Here is a 19,407-nt window from a genome sequence, read left to right as displayed (position 1 = left end):
CCTCCCAAGGTAAGTCCTTATCTTTGACCAGGTTGTTCCTAAAGCTTTGGGGTTTTTTCTCCTGGGTTTGCAGCCCGCACGTTCACACATGGGGGGGGGGGGGGGGGGAGGAAGAGAAGGAGGAGGGGGAGGAGAGGCGGGGCGGGAAGGTAGCCGGGTCCCTGCACCGCCGTGCGCAGCGCTCTCATTCGCAGCGCTCGGACCCGGGCGGGCGAAGTGCTCGCGCAGCCGGCGGCGGGCGGCGGCGGCGGGGCCGGTCCCGGGGGCGGCGGCAGCGGCGCTGGGAGCTCAGAGCCGGGCGGGCGGGGCGGCGGCGGCGGCGGCGGCGCGGGGACGGCGCGCGCTGTCTCTTTAAGGGAGCCCGGGCCGGGGTGGCGCTTCCCTCCGCGAAGGCTCCTTTGATATTAATAGTGTTTGGTGTCTTGAAACTGACGTCATGCGCGGAGACTGAGGTCCTGACAAGCGATAACATTTCTGATAAAGACCCGATCGCGCTGCAATCTCAAGCGCCCTCTTTCTTAGGCGCTGCCGCCTCTGCTCTTCTCTCTCTCCTCTCTCTCCAGACCCCGCCATCCTCCTGATCGCTCTCTCTTCTTCCCCATTGATTATTATTATTATTATTTTAAACACCAAAAATAACAACCACCACCACCTCCCCCCTCCTCCTCCCCTCTCCCACCCGGCACCGGGCACATCCTTGCTCTGTTTCCTTTCTCTTTCTCTTGCTCTCCCTCCTCTCTCCTCTCTCTCTCTCCTTTTATTTTTGTATAAAAGGGGGGGAGGGAAGGAAAAGGGGGGGAGGCAGGAAAGACCTTTCTCTCCCCCCCTCTCTCTCCAATCCCCCTCCCCCCCAAAAAATAATCCAAGATCAACTCTGCAAACAACAGAAGAAGACGGTGGTTCATGGCTCTGGCCGCCGCGCCACCATCTTTCGGGCTGCGGAGGGTGTTCGTGGCGATTAATCAACAGGTAAGGCGGGAGGCGGGGAGCGGAGGCCGGGGCGCGGGGGGCGTGCGGGCCGCGGGGCGCGGGGGGCGCTCGGCCGGTGGCTCTGCGCCGCTGCGCCCGCGCGCGCGTGTGTGAGCGCGGACTGTGGGCGATCATCGCGAGCCGGGAGCCCTGGGAATTAAAAGTGACTTTCTTTGAAAAAGAAAAAAAAAAAAAAAAAGCAGCAGCCTCGGAGGGAGAGTGTGCAGAAAGCCCAGCGCAGGCTCTTCTCGGGTTTCACACATGCATTTTCTTTCTTCTTTCTTCTTTCTTCCTTTATTTTCATGCGCGTGTGATTTCTTTTTCTTTTCTTCTGATCTCTCCTTTTCCCCCTCCCTTCCTTCCTCTCCTCCGATCCCTTTTCGGTGGGTCTCCGGCACCGGTCTCGGGCCTTTTTTTCTTCCGAAAGAAGCGGCTTCCAACGGCAAGTAGCCCCCTGGAGTCAGGAGGGTCAAGTTCAGCCGCCGCAGCCACTGCCGCCGCCGCCGCCGGGGAGGAGGCAAAACAAATCCCCGTTTGCCAAAAAAAGAAGTTTCAGGCCGGCGCCCCCTCCCCCCTCGCGGCAGCCCCACTCCCCCTCGCTGTCTCTCTCTCTCTCCTCTCTCTCTCTCTCTCTGGCTGATTTTAATTCTCTCCTCCCGGGCGCAGCAGCAGCGGAGGAGCTGGAGGTGGCTGCACCCGAGGGGCCGCCGCCGCCGCCGCCGCCGCCGCTGCAGCAACTTTTCGGGGGGCTCCCGGCCAGCGGGGAGCAGGCGTAGGCACCAGCATGCAGAGTGGTAGTAAGTGGGGCGAACTTGGGAGGGTCGGGAGGAGCCTTTGCGTCGTCCCCCATGTAGGAAACACAGGGCGCAGGACGGGCTCAGGCTTTGGAGGAGTTTGCAGAGCCAGGCTTCAAACTTTTCCCCCCTTTCCAGGCCCAGCTGTGGGCTCTGCTCGCATCCCCGGGATGCACCGGCCTGTGTGCAGCTCAGGGCGGCTGGACCCAGGTCCTAGGGGGTCCTCCGTGCCCCCGCCGTGGTGCCATGTGGCAGGGCCTTTGCAAGCCGGGCGCTTCCCTTCCTTCCGTCGGGGCTGGGGCTGAGGGGGGACCGGCTTCCTCTGCGGGCGATGCGCCCTGGGCCTCGGGTCAGCGGCCACTGGCCGGGGGTGACACGCCTGACAGCGATGGTGGGACATCCCGGCGGGCGGGCGGGCTGGCGGACGGGGCGCTTCGCCTGCTGTCTGGTTCCTGTTTGGGTTCTAGGCAGACACATCCTCCTCGGTGGAGAGAGAGGCCCAGGCAGACCCCATTGCCCCCTCCAATCACTCCAGGATGGCAGGACCCCATGCATAAGTTTGAGGGTGAGGAGGAGGAAGTGGGAGGTGTTGGAAGCGCAAAGCTGCTTTTGTGGCTGGGGAAGCTTTCATTTTTTACTTTAGTTTCTTCTGGTTTTGGTTTGTTAGTACCTGCGTGCCCTGGTGGGTATCCCCCCCCTTTGGTGAAGTCAGTTGCAGTTTTATGGCCCTAAGACTCTAAAGCGATGGAAGTTAGGGGGCCAGAAGGATGGGTGGGTCTCAGGGGGGCAGGAATCCCGGCTCATTCCATGCTAGGTCTAGCTTTACTTTCTCCTGTCTCTTTCTAGGCCTCAACATTGATAATCTAGGCAAGTGTCTGAGGCAGAGCGCTGGATCTTTAAGGATGAGCCCAAAAGTAGGATAGGGTAATTCATCCTTGCCCTATTTTGGACAATCACTGCTAGACTTTTTTTCAGTGAGGTAAGTGGAGGAGTAAGAAGCTTTAGAGCGGAGAAGTTCAATCGCAGAGAGACGTTAGGCCGAGATTCCTGATTCCTTGCACTTTTTTTTGTAGAGTCCTGGAACTTTCGTAAACGCACCACCAGGTGAACAGGAAAGGGTCTGGGAGGGGTACTCTTTGCAGAGGGAAAACCCAGCTAGGGCCCGAGACAAAAATGACACAGAAGTGATAACTCTTAGGCCCGGCTGCAGGCTAAAGGCAAAAAAATTGCTCAAGGCAAAAAAAAAAATATATGAAAATAAAATAGGAACCTTTCAGCCAGTCTTCCAAAGTCTTTAGTTATAAACCTATGGATCTCGCTGGCATCGTGTTACTTTGCCGCTGGTTTTAGGAAAAGCTGATCCTTTTGGGAAAGAAGGCAGCGGGAGTGAGAAAGGCAAGGGCAGCGAAGGCAAGCTACGCCGCAGCCAGTTCTTGACGTGGACGACATGAGAATGAAAGTTTCTGAACTCCCTGTTGTCAAGTTCCTTCCAGGCGGCTCCTTTGCTTAGAGCACTTTCTCAGCTATTCCACCGGTTTGTGTAAAAAAAGCCAGCCAGCTCGAAAATGGAGTGGGCTCTTTTTCCCCCCTTCTTCTTCTTCTTCCCCCAAGTATTCCAGGGTTGCGAATAAATACAGGGTTTGCATGGGAAGATGAAGCATTTCCTGTAAGTTGTGATGCTGACAGGACAGTCTGGAAAGGATACCAACATTTTGAGGATTTTTTTTTTTTTTTTTTTTTTTTTTTTTACCTTGAAGGGAAAGCTTATTAATCGCACACTTCATCTTAAGAGGTCAACAATACCGTGCTTAGAGCTTTTCCCTGCTCAGATAGTTAAACTTTCCTTTAAGGAATGAACCATCTCCAGGTTCGGTTTAATAGACAGGGCCACTAGCGTGCTGAAGTCCGACGATTCTCTCTGGATGTGAATCCTGTGAAAAGGGAACTTCTGAGGGGAAATAGAATTGAATTGCCGGCATTCTTGACTTGATTTCTCTCCAGGTGAGGCTTCTCGAAGCTTCGGCCATCCTCTGCTGGCAAAGTATTCTTTTCCATCTGTGAGCTGATGTGTGTGGCTTACCGATATATCTGTTATACGTTAGGATATGTTTGTTTGTGTGTGTGTGTGTGTGTGTGTGTGTGTGTATAGAATACTTTCCCGCACATACTACAATAATAACTAACTCTGACACTCTCCCAGCAACTGGTGGAATGTGACAAAAAAAAATTTGTCACCCCTTTGAATTCTGCACGCTGGGAGGGTCTCTGCTGCTATTTCGATACTGTCCTTTGTGTCCTCAAAGTAACTTTATTAAACATGAGGAGAAAAAGTGTCCCAGATCTGAGGAGTCTGAGCTGATTTTAGACCTCAGCATTTGGATGATAATATGTTAAGCGATTTTACAGAAACGTTGCTTGAAAACAGGTTAGCCTCTCGATCAGTGTGCTGATCATAAAGGCGGTCCATGTGCCCCTACCATGGTTTCAGCATTATTTTTACTATTCTTTTAAGTCAGATTGCTTCTAAGTTGACTCTGATTTCCGCAGTGTAGGTCGCTCAGATTCGCATAAGGAAATCTTCATTCATCAGGAAAACCTTCAAAACAGGGAAGTGAATGCAGCTGTGGAAAAGCTGATTTTAAGATCCTAGACTCTCAGTGATGTTTCTATTATATTATTATTATTATTATTATTATTATTATTAGTGTGTGTGTGTGTGTGTGTGTGTGTGTGTGTGGAAAGAAAGAGGCAGAGAGGAAAATGCCACAATTTGTATTTAAGGATCTGCATATTTCTATGAAGAATGCCAGAAGGTGTTAAGTTTTAATAAACTGCTGTCTTACCTTCTTTGTTGAAGTAAATACACATTACTGAAAGTTTTAGAAGAACTTGTAGCTTGTTGTTTTTGAGCTAGAGCTTCCTTTTGAATTAAAAAATGAGCACCAATATCGGTAACTGGCCTTTAAATGCTTTCCGTCATACAAATATATACGATTTATTTTTTGTTACTTTACTATCCCTTCAATAGCCAACCATATTATAACAATCCTATGCTATTGTGTGTAAAGCAAAATAGGCTTTTTAAAAAGTGAAGCACAGGTGTTTGTCATCAGTTTCAAGGGAAAATGATTATTTTTGAAGTAAGTGATGCTCTTAAAAAAAAATGACGTGCGCATTAAAACATATTCTTCTTAAGATACCCTCTGGTGTGTAAAATGAAGCCATTCATTCAGCAGACTGACAACTTTCCACTCGGTATTTGCCTTTGCTTAATTTAGTTTCCGCAGGACAGCGAGTGTGGTAGTCTGCATCTGTTTTTGGCAGGCAGAGAAAACTATAAACTCAGACGGTTCTGCCCCAAATAGTGCGGCTCACAAGTGACAATCAATTTGATAAAAGCAGCCAGGTTTTATGGACTTGCTTTCTGTTATCCATCCTGGGCGAAGCTTTCAGGTAACTGCGGTTTCTTTTCTCTCTCCCTTTTGCTGGCTATCACTACTAACACCCCTTATAGCTAACTCTGAGCCTTGCTTACTCCTTCTTCCTATTTTTATTTTATTTTATTGATATGTGGAGACATGAACGGCAGCATATCTAGACTTGGCTTTACCTTACGGTTAACTACATTCCTCTTTTAATGTCCTACAGAAAGACGTGAATTATTTTTGTTTCTGTAATAGTCATGATTTATGGGATTGCAGGGTCCCCCTTAGATAAAATATGAAGGAACTTTTGTAGCCTTTGCCAAGTAGAAATGTAATCTGCTTCTCTAAGGGTGCTTGTACTTCTTATGTCTAGAGGAGCCTCATGCACTTTGTAATCATTTACATTGGGGGGGAAAAAGTTGAGCAGAGTGTTGGTAATTATCAGAATTATGTATCTCCTGAAAACTTGAACCAGTGGGTTAAAGTAAATATGCTAAAATGCCAAGTGTTGTTTTATACTACTGTTCAGTAGCCACCAGGGCTGCTGAGGGAATGGCCACTTTAAAAAAAACTTGTCCTGGAGTAGAAGTGGGTCTCCAGCCGTTTGTTTATTTGTGTGGGATATTTGATTAATTATATAGGGCCCTTCTCATGTCTCCAGGGTTGGTCTTATGGTCATCGTTAGGCTTGTCCTATCACCCCCTGGCTCTCTGATCCCTGGGAATTGGAGTTCGTTGGTCTTTGGTTTGGTTCTCTGATAGGCATAATAATAAAGAACTCGATTTGGGTTAGAAAGAGAACTTTTACAGTTAAGGCAACCACCCTGAATTGGAAGAAGAATCTGTGATCAAAATAATTTAAATGGTTAAGCGTGAGACGAAGAAATCTGGTCACTTTAGCAATGCCTACTTTTTGTCATCCCGCTTTTTTTTTTTTTTTTCTTTCTCGAGAGCACAAATACAAGTAGCAAAACAAAGATGACATTATCTATGTATTTTCCATGTGAAGCATCATTGGAAATCGTCTTATGATTGAGAGCTATGATTGAAATACCAATAACATCCAGACACTTCAAAGAAGACACGAAGGCCACGCTTTCTCGGGCCTAAGTATGTTTCATTAAAAAACTAGAGAAAACTTTTAGTTTTTTAAAAATATTCTCTAGCTCTTTAAAAAACCTGCAGTAAATACTTTACAAGTGGCCAGACACCTTCCCTGGTGGTTTAGTTTATACAAGCAGGAAACTTTCTCTCCTCCTCTTTCTCTCTTTCTTGTTTTCTTTAAACCAGCTGACGTAATGCCAAACTTTGCTTTAAAAGAACAGACAGAAGTAATTGGTAGCTTTTAACTTTTAATAATGTTCTGGATTGGTTTTAGTGGCCAAAATGCCATTTAAAAAAAAAAAAAAAGTTCAAGTAAGAACGGGCTTGTGGCCTGAGGAAGAAAGGCTCTGTTGATGTAGTTATTTTTATTCTTGTTTTTCAATCTGTTATTAAAAAATCTTTCCTGCTGAACACTGCCGGATTTCTCCAATCGCTCTCGGTGATGGCTGGTGCATTTCAGGTTACCGTAACTTAAACAGTTTTGGGGTTTTGGGGGGAGACGTGGGTATTTATGTTGCGTTCTTTCTTTTCTTATTTGGAAAAGAACATTTGTTTTTGTTTCAGCCGAGATGAATTAATTAAGATTATCAATGGCGACAGGTCAGTGGATATGTTTATAGAAAGAACGCTACACCTGTTAGCAGGAGCCTGAACGGTGGAAGTTTAATTGTGACATTCATCATTTTTATGTGCAGAGGAAGGAAAATAGATGAAACTTGACCAAAATGTATTTTGAGAGGGAAAACGTTCCTTTTGAGGGTCCGCTTATTTCTGCTGGCGTGTGTTTTTTTTTTCCTCCCCTCCCTCTCTCCCAATTTTAGTTGATCATTCTTGAACCCTATTAATTACACGGTGTTTTTAAGTTTCCATGTTTCCCCCCCGTCATCATTTTCTCTTTCCCTGATCTCGCGCAGGCAGACAGAACGTTCTCCAGTTAGGAGGCATCTCGGTGATGTTGATTGACATCAGGGTAACTTCGGAAGCTGGCACGTCGGACAGTCTTTCGGGAGGGCAAAGGGATTTGTGCCAGTGTTTCCTTCCTGGGGGGCAGACACCCCACCCAGAGATGGGGCCCGCGCCCCACTGGATGGGCCAGACCTGAGCCACATTGCTGATGGGAATCCTTCCTGAGGTTGAAATCTTATGACTTGGCTTTTAACCCCAAATTTGTTCTGAGATTTTTTTTTCTTTTTCCAAGCAGAGTATATTTTAGAAATAATACATACTGAAAATCAGGCCTCACGTTGATAGCTTACAGCGCCTTTTAAGACATTTATAATGGTCGTAAAAACCACTCCACCTATTTAGGGAAGTGGAGGTGTTCTCGCGCAGAAATTGGACCGTTCTGATTTACCTTTATGTGCTCCTCAGTTTTTTCTTGTGAGGACTGTAGACGTGAGTTCAAATCAGAGGCATTCTTTCTTTGCTGATTGCTTCTTTCCTTAAGGAGTTGTCAGGGGAATCTTGAGAAACGTAAAGCTATAACTGGTTTGCATCCGAGTGTCTTCACGTAAGTCTTGCTTTATTTTATTATCTCCCGCCTTTCCCCCCCCCCCGCCCCCCCAAGTTTTCAATCCTAAATGTGAAGTTACAGGTTTCTCTGTCAATGCATTTTTCATTTCATGAATGTTGGCTTATCCAAAACGGAGGGTACAGTACTAAAGGTTTGCAAGAAGGGGGGAAAAAAGGAGGAGGGGGGAGGAGGAGGTGTTCAGAGCTGCCATCCTTGAATATCAGCAGTTTGTTCGCTGTTCCGAGGCGGGGAGGGGTTAGCGAGGCTTTGTGGAAGATGACATAAAAAAAAAAAAATCCATCAATTGCGCATATGATCCCCTCCCCTTAAGGTTTACTTAAACAATATGTTTCAGTTTTGCCTCAAACCACTCGGCACCACTTCTGCTCCAAGAACCCACCGCTATCTTGGATCCCGAGCTGTTAAGGATGACACTCTCTGTTATGTAATGAACTGCAGTGTTGTTTAAACAAAGGTAACATTTTGATTTGTGCAATTTTGGGGTGGTAGGGTATCTGCAGGATGAGAGGAATCGAGCAGGGCGAATGCCTGCAAGGGCTTGAAGGATTCACAATAGCTATTTTGTGTTTAAATTATCGCTGCTCTGTGTGCATGCTATTGTACCTGTGTGTTATGCATGTAATGTACATGGACTGATCATCCGTAGGTGCACCTTGATGGTGGAGTCTTAATATGCGGAGCCATTAACGCTACTCTTTAAACACGAATCTTTTAAGGAGATACATGACCTACTTTATAAATTCTGGAAGTTTGAAATGAGTATGGAGTTTGACAGTGATGAAGCTATTGCTATCACAATACTAATATCACCTCTGAATTTACTAAGAAATTTAAGAAATGATAGAACACTATAGATCAAAATGCTACCATTCAGCATCTCTTAAGATAATGTTTTCAAAGCCCCATTTTTGGAATATATTTCTGAATTTATCCTCTTATGGGGCAGCGCTTTTTACAGTTTACAATTCTGCCATCTCCAAACGTTATGTAGAAATAATATAGAACATGTAAAGACTCCATACTATGACCATACCATTTCCCCCCCTAGGGTGATGGATTCTGTGCGTCACCCAATTGTGATGCTTGTTCGCCGGGCTTGTAATACTGGTTTTGAGGGTTGCTGTATGTCTTATTTCATCAGGCAACACAATACAACAACTTTGGTATCTAGGTGATTGACACAGTCAAAATAGGCTCTGGAAAATGTTCCAAATACTTTTAAGTAAGTCAGAAGTTAACTTATATATTCAATTTATTTAACACTTGAATAAACAAGTGACTCATTGTCAGCTCTTTAAGCTTCCTCTACTAGTGTTGGGAGGAAATATTCAAGTATCCATAGTTTATTTTGTTTCTATTTTTCTTTTATTTGAAGGGAGCATGGCTCATTTATTTGCATTTATAATTGTCTCATCTGTTAATTGCTTTGCATTCATGGCAGTGAGTAGGATAGTATTGTAAAGAATAATAAGTATATTCATATTATCGAATGTTTATGTCTCAAGCCTTAAAAAAGCATGACATTATTTTATTAAATTGAGTATTATAATAAGCAGGAGGGAACCCAGCGTAGGATGATAGATTCAATGCAATTGCTGTTTAGACATTAAATATATTTTAGCTGTTGAAAAAAAAGAAGAGATAAGAGATTTTTGCTTTAGAGCTTTTTTATTTGTTATATCTGAACAGAATTTATGAAACTTACAAATCAAGAAACCTTTATAATATAATATGCTTCTTTATTAGATTCTACAACATAGCTTTCAGTGAATTTTTGTGAATCACTCTTTTGATTTCTCCTTATAGAAGTGTCTAATATGTCTGAGATCAGATACATCTATAACCAGTGTAAATATATGCGGTAGAAATTTGTTTGTGGAATCTAAATTTCTCTATTACATGACATACTTCATGTGCAGAGGCATCAAGCATTACTAATCTAGTTTTAGCTTTATTTTTCTCTGAGCTGTGCACAAGGGCAGCATATGGATTTGTGGCTTCATATTAATTTACTGTGTACACGAATGTGCACATATCTGCAGTCTCACTCATATAGAATGTTTTTGGCATTACAGGCACTGAATGGAATTTTAACATATTACCTATTTTTTGAAATGGTTTTAGTCTTTGTAATACACATTTTAATTGCTTAATGCATCTCAACGCTGATTTAGAGGTTAATTTAATTATAAATTTTGGTTCTGAAATGACAGCAAGATTGGCAAAACACATTAAAAACCAACTTCTACTTGTGACTTGTCTGTGATGTCATTATCCACACAGTATCCCTAGCTCTGAAAGATGTAGAAATAAATACAGCAGCCTGATTTTCTCTCAGTGCTATGAAGTAATCCCCACTATATGCAAGTTCCTAAAAGAGAGTTTGGTATTTGGTTCTGCTTTACTTTTGGATGCCATGGAATTTTTTTGAAAAATAACCTAGCTCACTTTAACTTTTAAAAATGCCATTCAACTGATGGAAGTTCAGAATGACCACATATCTATTAATTGGAATCAAGACCCATGTTATAAATTTCCTCAAATATTAGTGTAATTGTTAAATGATGAATAATTCTTTATTATTTGTAGATATAACTTTGAGATCTTTTAAAATCATATGTCTCTGTATTTGATGGCTGAATTTTTATGTTAATAAATCAACTTAAATTATAAATTGAAAAAACAGAAATGATTATGTTTAATACTGTCCCTAAGTTACTATTTAAAAAAAAATGATTGCAAATGTTGTTCCTCCATTATGCAAACTTAGGCATGTTTTAGAAAACAGCTTAGGTACCAGTGGCCAAAGCAATTACCTATCCAAGTAATAAGTAACATAAAACAGTGTTTTCTATACATGTATAAGCAAAGAGTAAAAGATGTTTCTCCTTTATTTTTAGAGCGAGCTTGCATTACATTCATTGGATATAAAATGTGGTCAATTACTGTAAAAAAAGAAAAGTCACTGGCATCTTAACCTAAATTACAATGAACATTTTATTTTACTCTCTATCTCATCACTGTTTATTTTACCTTTCACTGTCCCATTCGTAAGACAATTTATGATGTTGATAGAGTGCCCTTGTTATTTACTTTTTACTTTTTCTTTTGTATTTGATAAGCTTTCAGTAAGAAAGCTGCCACTCGTAAAATTTTAGGCCAATAGTAAGAATCATAATGCACACATTTTATGTGTCAATATGTGTTCATGATCTTGTGTGTTCACCTTGTCAAACATTTAATTCTTTGGTGTTACACTCTTGTACACACCTGTCCTGTACTTTTTCCTCCAAGAATAGTTCAGCATATCCTTATTCACGTTTAATTCCTGAATACTTGGATGTATCAGTGATAATAATAAAAATATTTAAAATGAGACCAGTAAAGATTACAAATGGAGACCAGGAGGATAGATATGAGTGTAATCAGGTTTTTCCCATTTTTGGATCCTATATAAAAAAGAGAAGAGAGCGGAAGAAAAAGGGGACTTGACTATTGTATACTCCACGATGACATAAGGAACTCTTGCTATATCTAGCTTCGTTTACATGTATATTTTTGACATAGAACACTTTGGACCTCTTTGCCTGAGGTACGTGTGGGTATTAGATAAACCCCATTGGGGTCACACTCCTCAGTTCTAGCTTCTGGTGCGCTACTTTGCTGTTCTCCTTCAGGCGTGGAAGTCCCGTAAGTTCATCTGGCATTTGAAAGCACAACTCGAATTTTTCCTTTTTGAAAGTCCTCTGGCTGGTGTTCAGGGGGGCAGCGTGATGTTGTTCATTTCAGGATGCTAAGGGAAATAATGCTCGGCCCACACCTGCTTCCTTCGGATTATTCTGCCATGCTTTATCACTATATTTTTTCTTTCCTTTTTTTTTTCTTTTCTTTTTTCTTCTCTTTGGGAATCTAATATTTCAGTTTTTGCAGAAATAAGTATTTCTTCTTTTAGTGGAAAAATGTGCTAAAATGTGCTAGCTGTGGTGTTTTTTTTTTTAAATTCTTTTGCCTACATTTCTTTATAATATTTATTTTTGGGGGGCAGTATAAGAAGAGGAAAGGCATACACTATAAAATAATTTCACTTATTGATTTGCTGCACGCAGGCCTTTACCATCCTATTTGTCTGAGGAAATGCACTGAATGAAATTTTAAGTTGTGGGTATAATTTTGAAACAATTGTAAGCACCAACTGACAGATTTCTGGCAAACAGATGAAGAGAATTTTTAGTTACTCAGTGCTGCTACCAAACTCCGTAGTCCTAAGTTTATAAATATGTAATCTGACAAGTCGATCACGGCTGATGCTTGCAATGAATGTGTCCTGGTTCAGGGAAGAGAGAGTACTTAACATTATTCTCACCGTCAGTGTGCTTTATTTGGATTTGCAAGAAATAGAATGCCAGCTATCCTGTTATCAGCCCTCAGGGGTCTTCCTTAAAAAGTTTTATTGTTTATGGTAGCTTAAATCCAATAATACCAAACCCTGGCAGCTTTAACATAGTTATACGTTGAGCCCTCACAAAGTTCAGTAAGTGCTTGTGTTTCTACAAAGATTTAGGGGAGTAATGTGCTAGAGGAGTAGCCATCTGCTAAGGATGATTCTGAGGTTTGAAATTTGTAGCTGATTTTTGGGGAGCTACGGCATCAACGTAATAACAGGTAGAAATATTCCAAGCAATCCCCTCTTATAAAAGTTAGTTCTGTCTCTCACATCTAGGAAAGTAGAGCAGTGAATGTTTGCGTTTTGTATGTTTTGTCTCCAAGCAGAGGAAACTGACGGTTTTACGTTTTAAGTGCCGAAAGTTGTTCTTGGCTAAACAGTCCCTGAGTTAATCACCGGGATGTTAACTGGAATTTTTGTCTTTAAAAAGTTTTCAAATTTGAAAACGAAATATGCTTCCATTATTTCCACATTGACATCTTGCATTCTGGATTGGTTTTTAGAGAAATGTTTTCCAAATTTTCTTGGATTGCTTGAAGTCCATTGATTTTGAAATAATTTAGTTTTGTGTGTGTGTGTGTGTGTGTGTGTGTGTGTGTGTGTGTGTGTTTTAAGCTTTTCAGAAAGGAGAGGAAAAACTTCATCGTTTTAGGGTTTTCTTATTACAGAATCCTTGTTATTTCCCATAAGATGCAAATTAATTTTGCATTAATTTTGTATTTCTTTCTTTTGCGTTATCTTCTTAGAAACTCCTTTGTACTATCAAATTGAGAGGTCAGTGATTTCATTTCACCTTCCAAAGCTTCCTATGATAAGATATTTTCGTAATTTTTAAGGATTCACTATGGAGGAATTCTTTTTTATGTTAATTGCATACTTTTATTTTTTTACTTCAAAAATTGGTGTTTGAAAATCATATGGTTATTCTTTTAGGTAATTGCAAAAAATTTGAATGGTGTAAAATAACATGACATTTAGTTTTTTCTCGTTTGTATCTTAGGCAATTTGTATCTAAGATGTGATTGAAGGAAAAAGAAAAAAATATTGTAACCACTTTTGAAATCAACTAAGGTATTCCTGTGGAATTTTCCAAAAGTAAAAAGAAAAAAATTAAATACCATGAATGCACAGGGTGAAAAGTAAATCTGTATACACAATGAAGACCTTAACCTGACATATCTTAGTGTAAAGGTGTTTTTGGTGTAAAGATTTTCTCTGGTTTTGCCTGTATTTTATTTTGTGCAAACGACTGCTGAAAGTGATTGGCATCCTTAAATTATAGTTATGTGTAAAACAAATAAGGCTGCTCCTATGAAGAAACAACAGCTCTGCAACTCCTCTTAAAGCCTGTTTATAAATATTTTTGTTCGGAATCAATGCATCAGGCCCTAGAGAAATAGATACAAAATTGCAAACTAAGTGTCCCTAACACATCACCCAGGCTATTCACTGAAGGTGGAATTGACTCGGAGGAGTGCCTAATTTACACCCCTGGAGGAGTTTATTTAACAGTATTTTGGCGTCTCCACTGGTAGAAATGTGGACATTTCAACCAAACACGCCCTCCTTGGGTCCTTATGATGTCAGGATAACATTTTGCCAAAAGTTGGGTCCAGTGTAATCAAAACCACGTTGCACAATTAGGCTAATGTGGTGACTTCAAATCACGTCAAATGTGCTATTTCGAAAGGATAATTTTAGAAAATTTACCTATTTGAAATCTAATGGAAGAGCTGGGACAGCGTTTTTAGGTTTAATTAAAAGCCTCCAGATACAGATAACAAGTAAAAAAAAAAATTCCCCAGATTGTTTCTTCTTTTCGTAATTAAGGTTTATTTGCACAAACAGCATTGTAGAAATAATTTGACAAAAGATGATCATGTAAAAATATGAGCAGACTTTCTGAGCCCAATAATATGTGTTCCTTATTTCATTAAGTTACGTCAATAATACTGTGGAGAGATGGATAAAAATGTAAGCACCTATTTGAGCTCCGATTGAGAGTGTGAGAGAATGTTCTTAGTTCTGTGCCTGTGCTCTGAAACCTGGCCCCCATCTGCTTTGCTGATGGGGCACATAGTTCATCATATGTGTGTGAATATAGAATGCGCTGCTTCCCACATACATGAGGGAATAATGGATCTAGACTTTTGAATCTTTTAACTATATATAATACATACATATATATATGTGTGTGTGTGTGTGTGTGTGTGTGTGTGTGTGTTTTGGTTGTTGTGGAAATATAGACCCTGGCCAATAAAACACTTCTTTTCTCAATGGCCGAACTTGCTTTGAATGGTCTGTTGAAAATCTCCTGTCCAAGTTTAGGTTTTGTGTCTCCTTAATTCGGGTGTTATTCAGAGCTGCCATAAGGATCATGTCTTCTTTTGAATGTTAGAAGGGACATGAGCTACTATCCATTCTAGCATAATCATCTTGTTTTACAAAGGAGAAAACTGAAGATGAAGTGGTTTCCCATGATCATATAGCTACCCAGATCAAGGACTGAACTTGAACCTGTGTCTGGTCACCATCCTCATTTGTACATAAAACACTAAGGCAGCTTTGATGTTTGTTGAGGAAATCTGCCTAACGTTTGCGATTCATTAATTTTCCTTTTTTTCCCTTTTGTAGATAGATATGAGAATAGAATTAGAGTGCAGTGCGCAGCAGGGAATGGAATGTATAGTAAAGCAGTTGGTATATTCATAATATCTCTCTAGCAGTACCTTATTTGAAAGGGGAATCAAATGTTTAGACATTATCCTGGAAGGTTAAAAAGTTATTGCAGAAAATCTAGGCTTACTGTTTCCTTCAAACACTTGAATGATAGAAGCTTCTTTGGAATATCTTACGTAAAACCCAGTTGGTACTGAAGAATTGTTTATAAAATTGCTATTAATAAGAAGTTAGTTTGCATTATTCTTCTCCCTTTAGCTTAAAATGCCTCCAACTTTTATCTGTTTTGAGATCAATTAAGAAAAGTGGTCCATTTGATTTAAGGATATTTTATCTTCCAAGAAACTGGACTTTTTTTTTTTAAATTTATAACAGCCATAAGTCCCTTGGTTGGTTGAAAACTATAGACAGCATCTGTGAGATTGGGCCTGAATGTGCAATTAATTATTAAAATGTGGCTGAAAAATTATCTGTGGCATGTTACATAAACTCCTCAGCATTTATAAAAATTAACAGAAGAATAATAAAGGAACCTCATTTATTTTAAATGCCTTTCTTCTTTATCCTGTCTTTTGAGTGATACACTTCAGCCTAAATGTAGTGAAAATGAAATATTTTAAAATATAAATTTAATGCCGTTTTTTTTTAAAGAATTTCGGTAACATTCCATATTTTATCTGTGACCTCGCTATACTGGATGGATGCAGATAATATTTCTTTATTGGTTACAGTTAAGCGAATTTAAATCACTTACTTTGTGGCATTGGAAAAACAGGAAAAATTTTTTTCTCCTTAGATATCTGAGGTATTTTACTTGTTTCTTGTGTGTGTTTTTCCATCATTTTTCCAGTGTTAATAGTTATATTGTATAATGTAAAAAGTGAAGGCAACTCCCCCCATCAGTGAAATTTACAATTTACAACCTTGGATGCTACTGTCATTTCCTTTTTGCTTTAAAGAATTGTGGTAGAGTCCACGCAGAAAGATGTTGGACCCAAGACACTTCTGCAGAAGTGGCTTTGGAGGAGGTGTGGAAATGGGCTGGTTTGGTCCAGGGTTCGATTTGAACCCACTTCACAGTGAGTTGCAGAGGTTGCCTTTTATGTGTGTGGGTTTTCCCACGCATAAAAATGTTTCTTTAGGTGAAAACCTGGTACAGTGGCTGTGCATACTTATTCCTTCAAAATGAAACAGTTTGTGTGGAGAAAATAATCATATTCGGCCAGTTAGAAATAATCAATGAGATCAGAGAGTAATGGAGTGATTATTAACATTTAAAAGCAATTCTTCTAACGTGGGTTAAGGAGCTATTTTAACGATTATGCTAGTCATCTCACATAAAATATCTTTCTGTGTGTAGTAAGCACATTGCACAGAGAAAGGCTAAAACCTCCCATTATTCTTATTACATAACTATCTAGGAATTTTTTTCCATCTTTTCCTTTGGCTTTTATTTTTTTTATATAGTTGATTTTTTTTTTAAACCCTGAGTGTGATTATACTTTTACAACCAATGTCTACCTGATAGAACTATAGGAAATGCTATGAATGTCTAATTTTTCTCAATTTATTTTCCTAAATAACTTAGTGATGTCTCTCCCAATATACAGACTCTTTTATTTTTCTTCTTTTTACTTTAGGAGATTGGAATCTAACCATGTACTTTTGTCATTGAAGACCAAAATAAGTTTAAAGTGGCTCTCACTCTGGACTTTGTTGATCAGAATATAACTTCTGTTATTGTTTACTTATAAGTCAAATCGAGAAAAGGTTGAAATTAGGTGTGTTTTTTTTTTTGTATTTCACTTTTCCTTGCCATTTATTAAGGGACTTGCGTTCATGAGAAATTACTAGTAGTGTGTGCAGTTAATTTTCTTTTGCTCCTCCTTCATCACGACTCTGCTAATATATTCCCTTACTTTGGGTAAACCTCTTCTCACACATTCTTTTTAATATTTCATATCCCGTTTTGTGCTTGTTCCCATGGCACATGTTTGTGAGCAAAGACTATCCTGGATGTCTTACAGAGGGTCGTTAAATGGCATTTATCTTCTGCCCATTTGGATTACCATCCAAGTGTAGTTGCTTACGGAGCGTTCTTGGAATACAGGAGAAATCCAGTGGCGATTCGGTAGCTAATGGATGGCCACGGAAGCTGATTGATGGGTTTGGGCTTCCGCGCTGGAGTAATTTTGGGAAAGGATTGACAAATGTTGAAGATATCTCCTTTGACGGCTTAGAAAAAATACAAGGTAAAGCAACACAAAAGGCTACTTTTTAATTTATTTCCAGATGGATTTCATCTTGTACTTGGCATGGCACAAAGTCAAAACGTTGCTCTTTGAGATTTATTAATTAGAGTGTTCCTAAGCCAGATAGGGAATGCGGTATATATATTTTTTTCCAGATAAAAGATAAACCTACTCAGATATAAAAAAAAAAAAAAAAAAAAAAAAAAAAAAAAAAAAAAAACAGAGCGGGGAAAAAATATTGAAAGCTCGAATTTGGGTTTCTTTTCCCGTACATCTTCGTGTTTCAGCTCTGTGGGCTCTGCCAAGGCTCCTCCATTTATTGACACCATCCCGAGGACACCGAGGCCTCTGGTAGCCAAGCCCAATTGTCTTTCCATCTGACGGCATTTCTTAAATGTATTGGATGCTGCCAGCCATTTTCTTGGGTATCTCTCCTGGCTGGGCTTCTGGGCTACTAGGTTCCTGCCATATGTGTTCTGATCTGCCCTTGACTTCCCTCTTCGTCTCTGCACTTTTCGTGGAGGATTGTATGCTTTCAGCTTTTGATCCGAATGAAAGAACTCCAGCACACTCACCTCTAAACCTAACTTGGATTCTGAGTTCCAATGTCAGTGGTCTTCAAGTGCCATAGGTATCCTATATAATAAAAGGCTGATATGTAAATCAACTGAATGGTGGAATGACCGATTGCTATCACACGCACTGACCACCAGGGGGCAGATGCTCAATGCAGGAGCTGCCCCATGGTGGTCAGTGTGCTCCCACAAGGGAGTGCCACTCAGCCAGAAGCCTGGTGACAGGGAATAGGCCTAAGCCAGCAGTTGGATATCCCCAGAGGGCTCCTAGATTGCAAGAGGACGCAAGCCTGGCTGAGGTATTACCCCCTCCCCGCCAGTGCACGAATTTCATGCACCGGGCCTCTAGTTTGTTTGTAAATTTGTTTATCATCATTAGATCTCCCAATTTATCAGTTCCGTCGGTACAACACCTTGTGTTCTATCCTCAAAGACTTAGTCCCAGAATATTCCCAAACCACCGTGTATTCATGTTTTTTCCCTTTAAGAAATACCTTTCATCCAATCTTAACTATACCAATTCTATCTATTCCGCAGATGTTGGCTTTCATATTTCTTCTTTTTTGTTTTGTTTTTTCAAACTCACCTGAGGATATGTTTATTGATTTTAGGGAGAAAGGAAAGGGGGCAGGGAGAGAAAACATCTCTCGGTTGGTTGCCTTTCCTATACGTCCCAACCAGGAATCAAACCCGCACTCATCCACAACCTAGGTATGTGCCCTGACCAGAAACTGAACCCTCCACCTTTTGTCGCATGGGATGGTGCTTCAACCAGCTGAGCCACGTGGGCAGGCCATGTATTTCTTCTTTTGAAAGCCTTTCCATTTCCTTTAGTTTTAAACTCCCCTGCCTTGGCTTCCCTTGTAAGTTTGAGGAGAGGAAAGAAGATTCTCAACTCAATTTTGTTCTCTTTACAGTGCCTTGGATACGGTGGTTTCTCAAAAGCATTGCATTAAACTGGCACGTGGGGGAAGAATGCTTCATCCGGAAGCGTATAGGACTTTTAGGTGCTGAGAAAACTGGGAAATTGTATTGTCAGATTCCAGAGACGAGAAGGGTTGTTATCTGATGTTGCCTCTTTGCCCTAATGTACTTTTCCTGAAGTATAACAACACTGCTGGCTGTGACTTAACACAGTGTGCTTTGAAATGCGCTTTCACATTCTGCCTTTTATTGATTAATATCACTGAACCTAGTGTGGCAGCGTCCTTGAAACGGAGGCGAGGGGAGGCCTGAATACATTTGCACACTACAGAAATGTGGAAACCCGGAGTGCCTTGGCGGGCTCTACTGACATTGCATCTGAGGTACGACAGAGTCATCAACGATGCCACGTGATAAGTGATGTACCCTGGAAACACGAAGGATGACAGCGTTAGGTCCCAAGGCCACGAGTCAGAAATGTGTAGCTTTAACTTCTCTGTGTGGGATTTGTCAGCCCAGATGTTGTTGTGCTGTGATGTTTGAGACAGTGGCTAATGTATTGGCGTCTCGATGAAAGTTACCTGTAAGGGATCCAGTGCTTGGACGCTGAGGGAGCAAGGCTAAGTGAGACCTTCAGAAGTTCCAACAAGGATGTTGATGAATAGGGTTTGTCAGGAGCTGAGCAGAACTGTAAGGAATGCTGCTCTG

The 19,407-nt window shown here is 41.1% G+C and overlaps 1 protein-coding gene across 3 annotated transcripts in view; it reads left to right on the top strand.

Annotated features, from left to right (window-relative positions):
- The first annotated feature begins 653 nt into the window (after positions 1-653).
- Positions 654-19,407, top strand: part of TRPS1 (transcriptional repressor GATA binding 1) — a 229,276-nt gene continuing 210,522 nt past the window's right edge. For 2 of the 3 annotated variants that reach the window (XM_036436819.2, XM_036436815.2), the window contains exon 1: positions 654-969. Coding sequence is in view for 1 of the 3 variants with exons in the window: in XM_036436818.2 (XP_036292711.1) it covers positions 1,754-1,763 (10 nt within the window). In the remaining 2 variants the exon portion in view is untranslated. Of the gene's footprint in view, positions 970-1,638; positions 1,764-19,407 lie in introns of those variants that run through there. The other variant, XM_036436818.2, reaches the window with a different exon arrangement.

The sequence above is a fragment of the Pipistrellus kuhlii genome, unplaced genomic scaffold (assembly GCF_014108245.1).
Source record: "Pipistrellus kuhlii isolate mPipKuh1 unplaced genomic scaffold, mPipKuh1.p scaffold_m20_p_14, whole genome shotgun sequence".
NCBI lineage: Eukaryota > Metazoa > Chordata > Mammalia > Chiroptera > Vespertilionidae > Pipistrellus > Pipistrellus kuhlii.
Note: the sequence above shows the minus strand (reverse complement) of the source record. Positions and strands in the feature narration are given on the sequence as shown.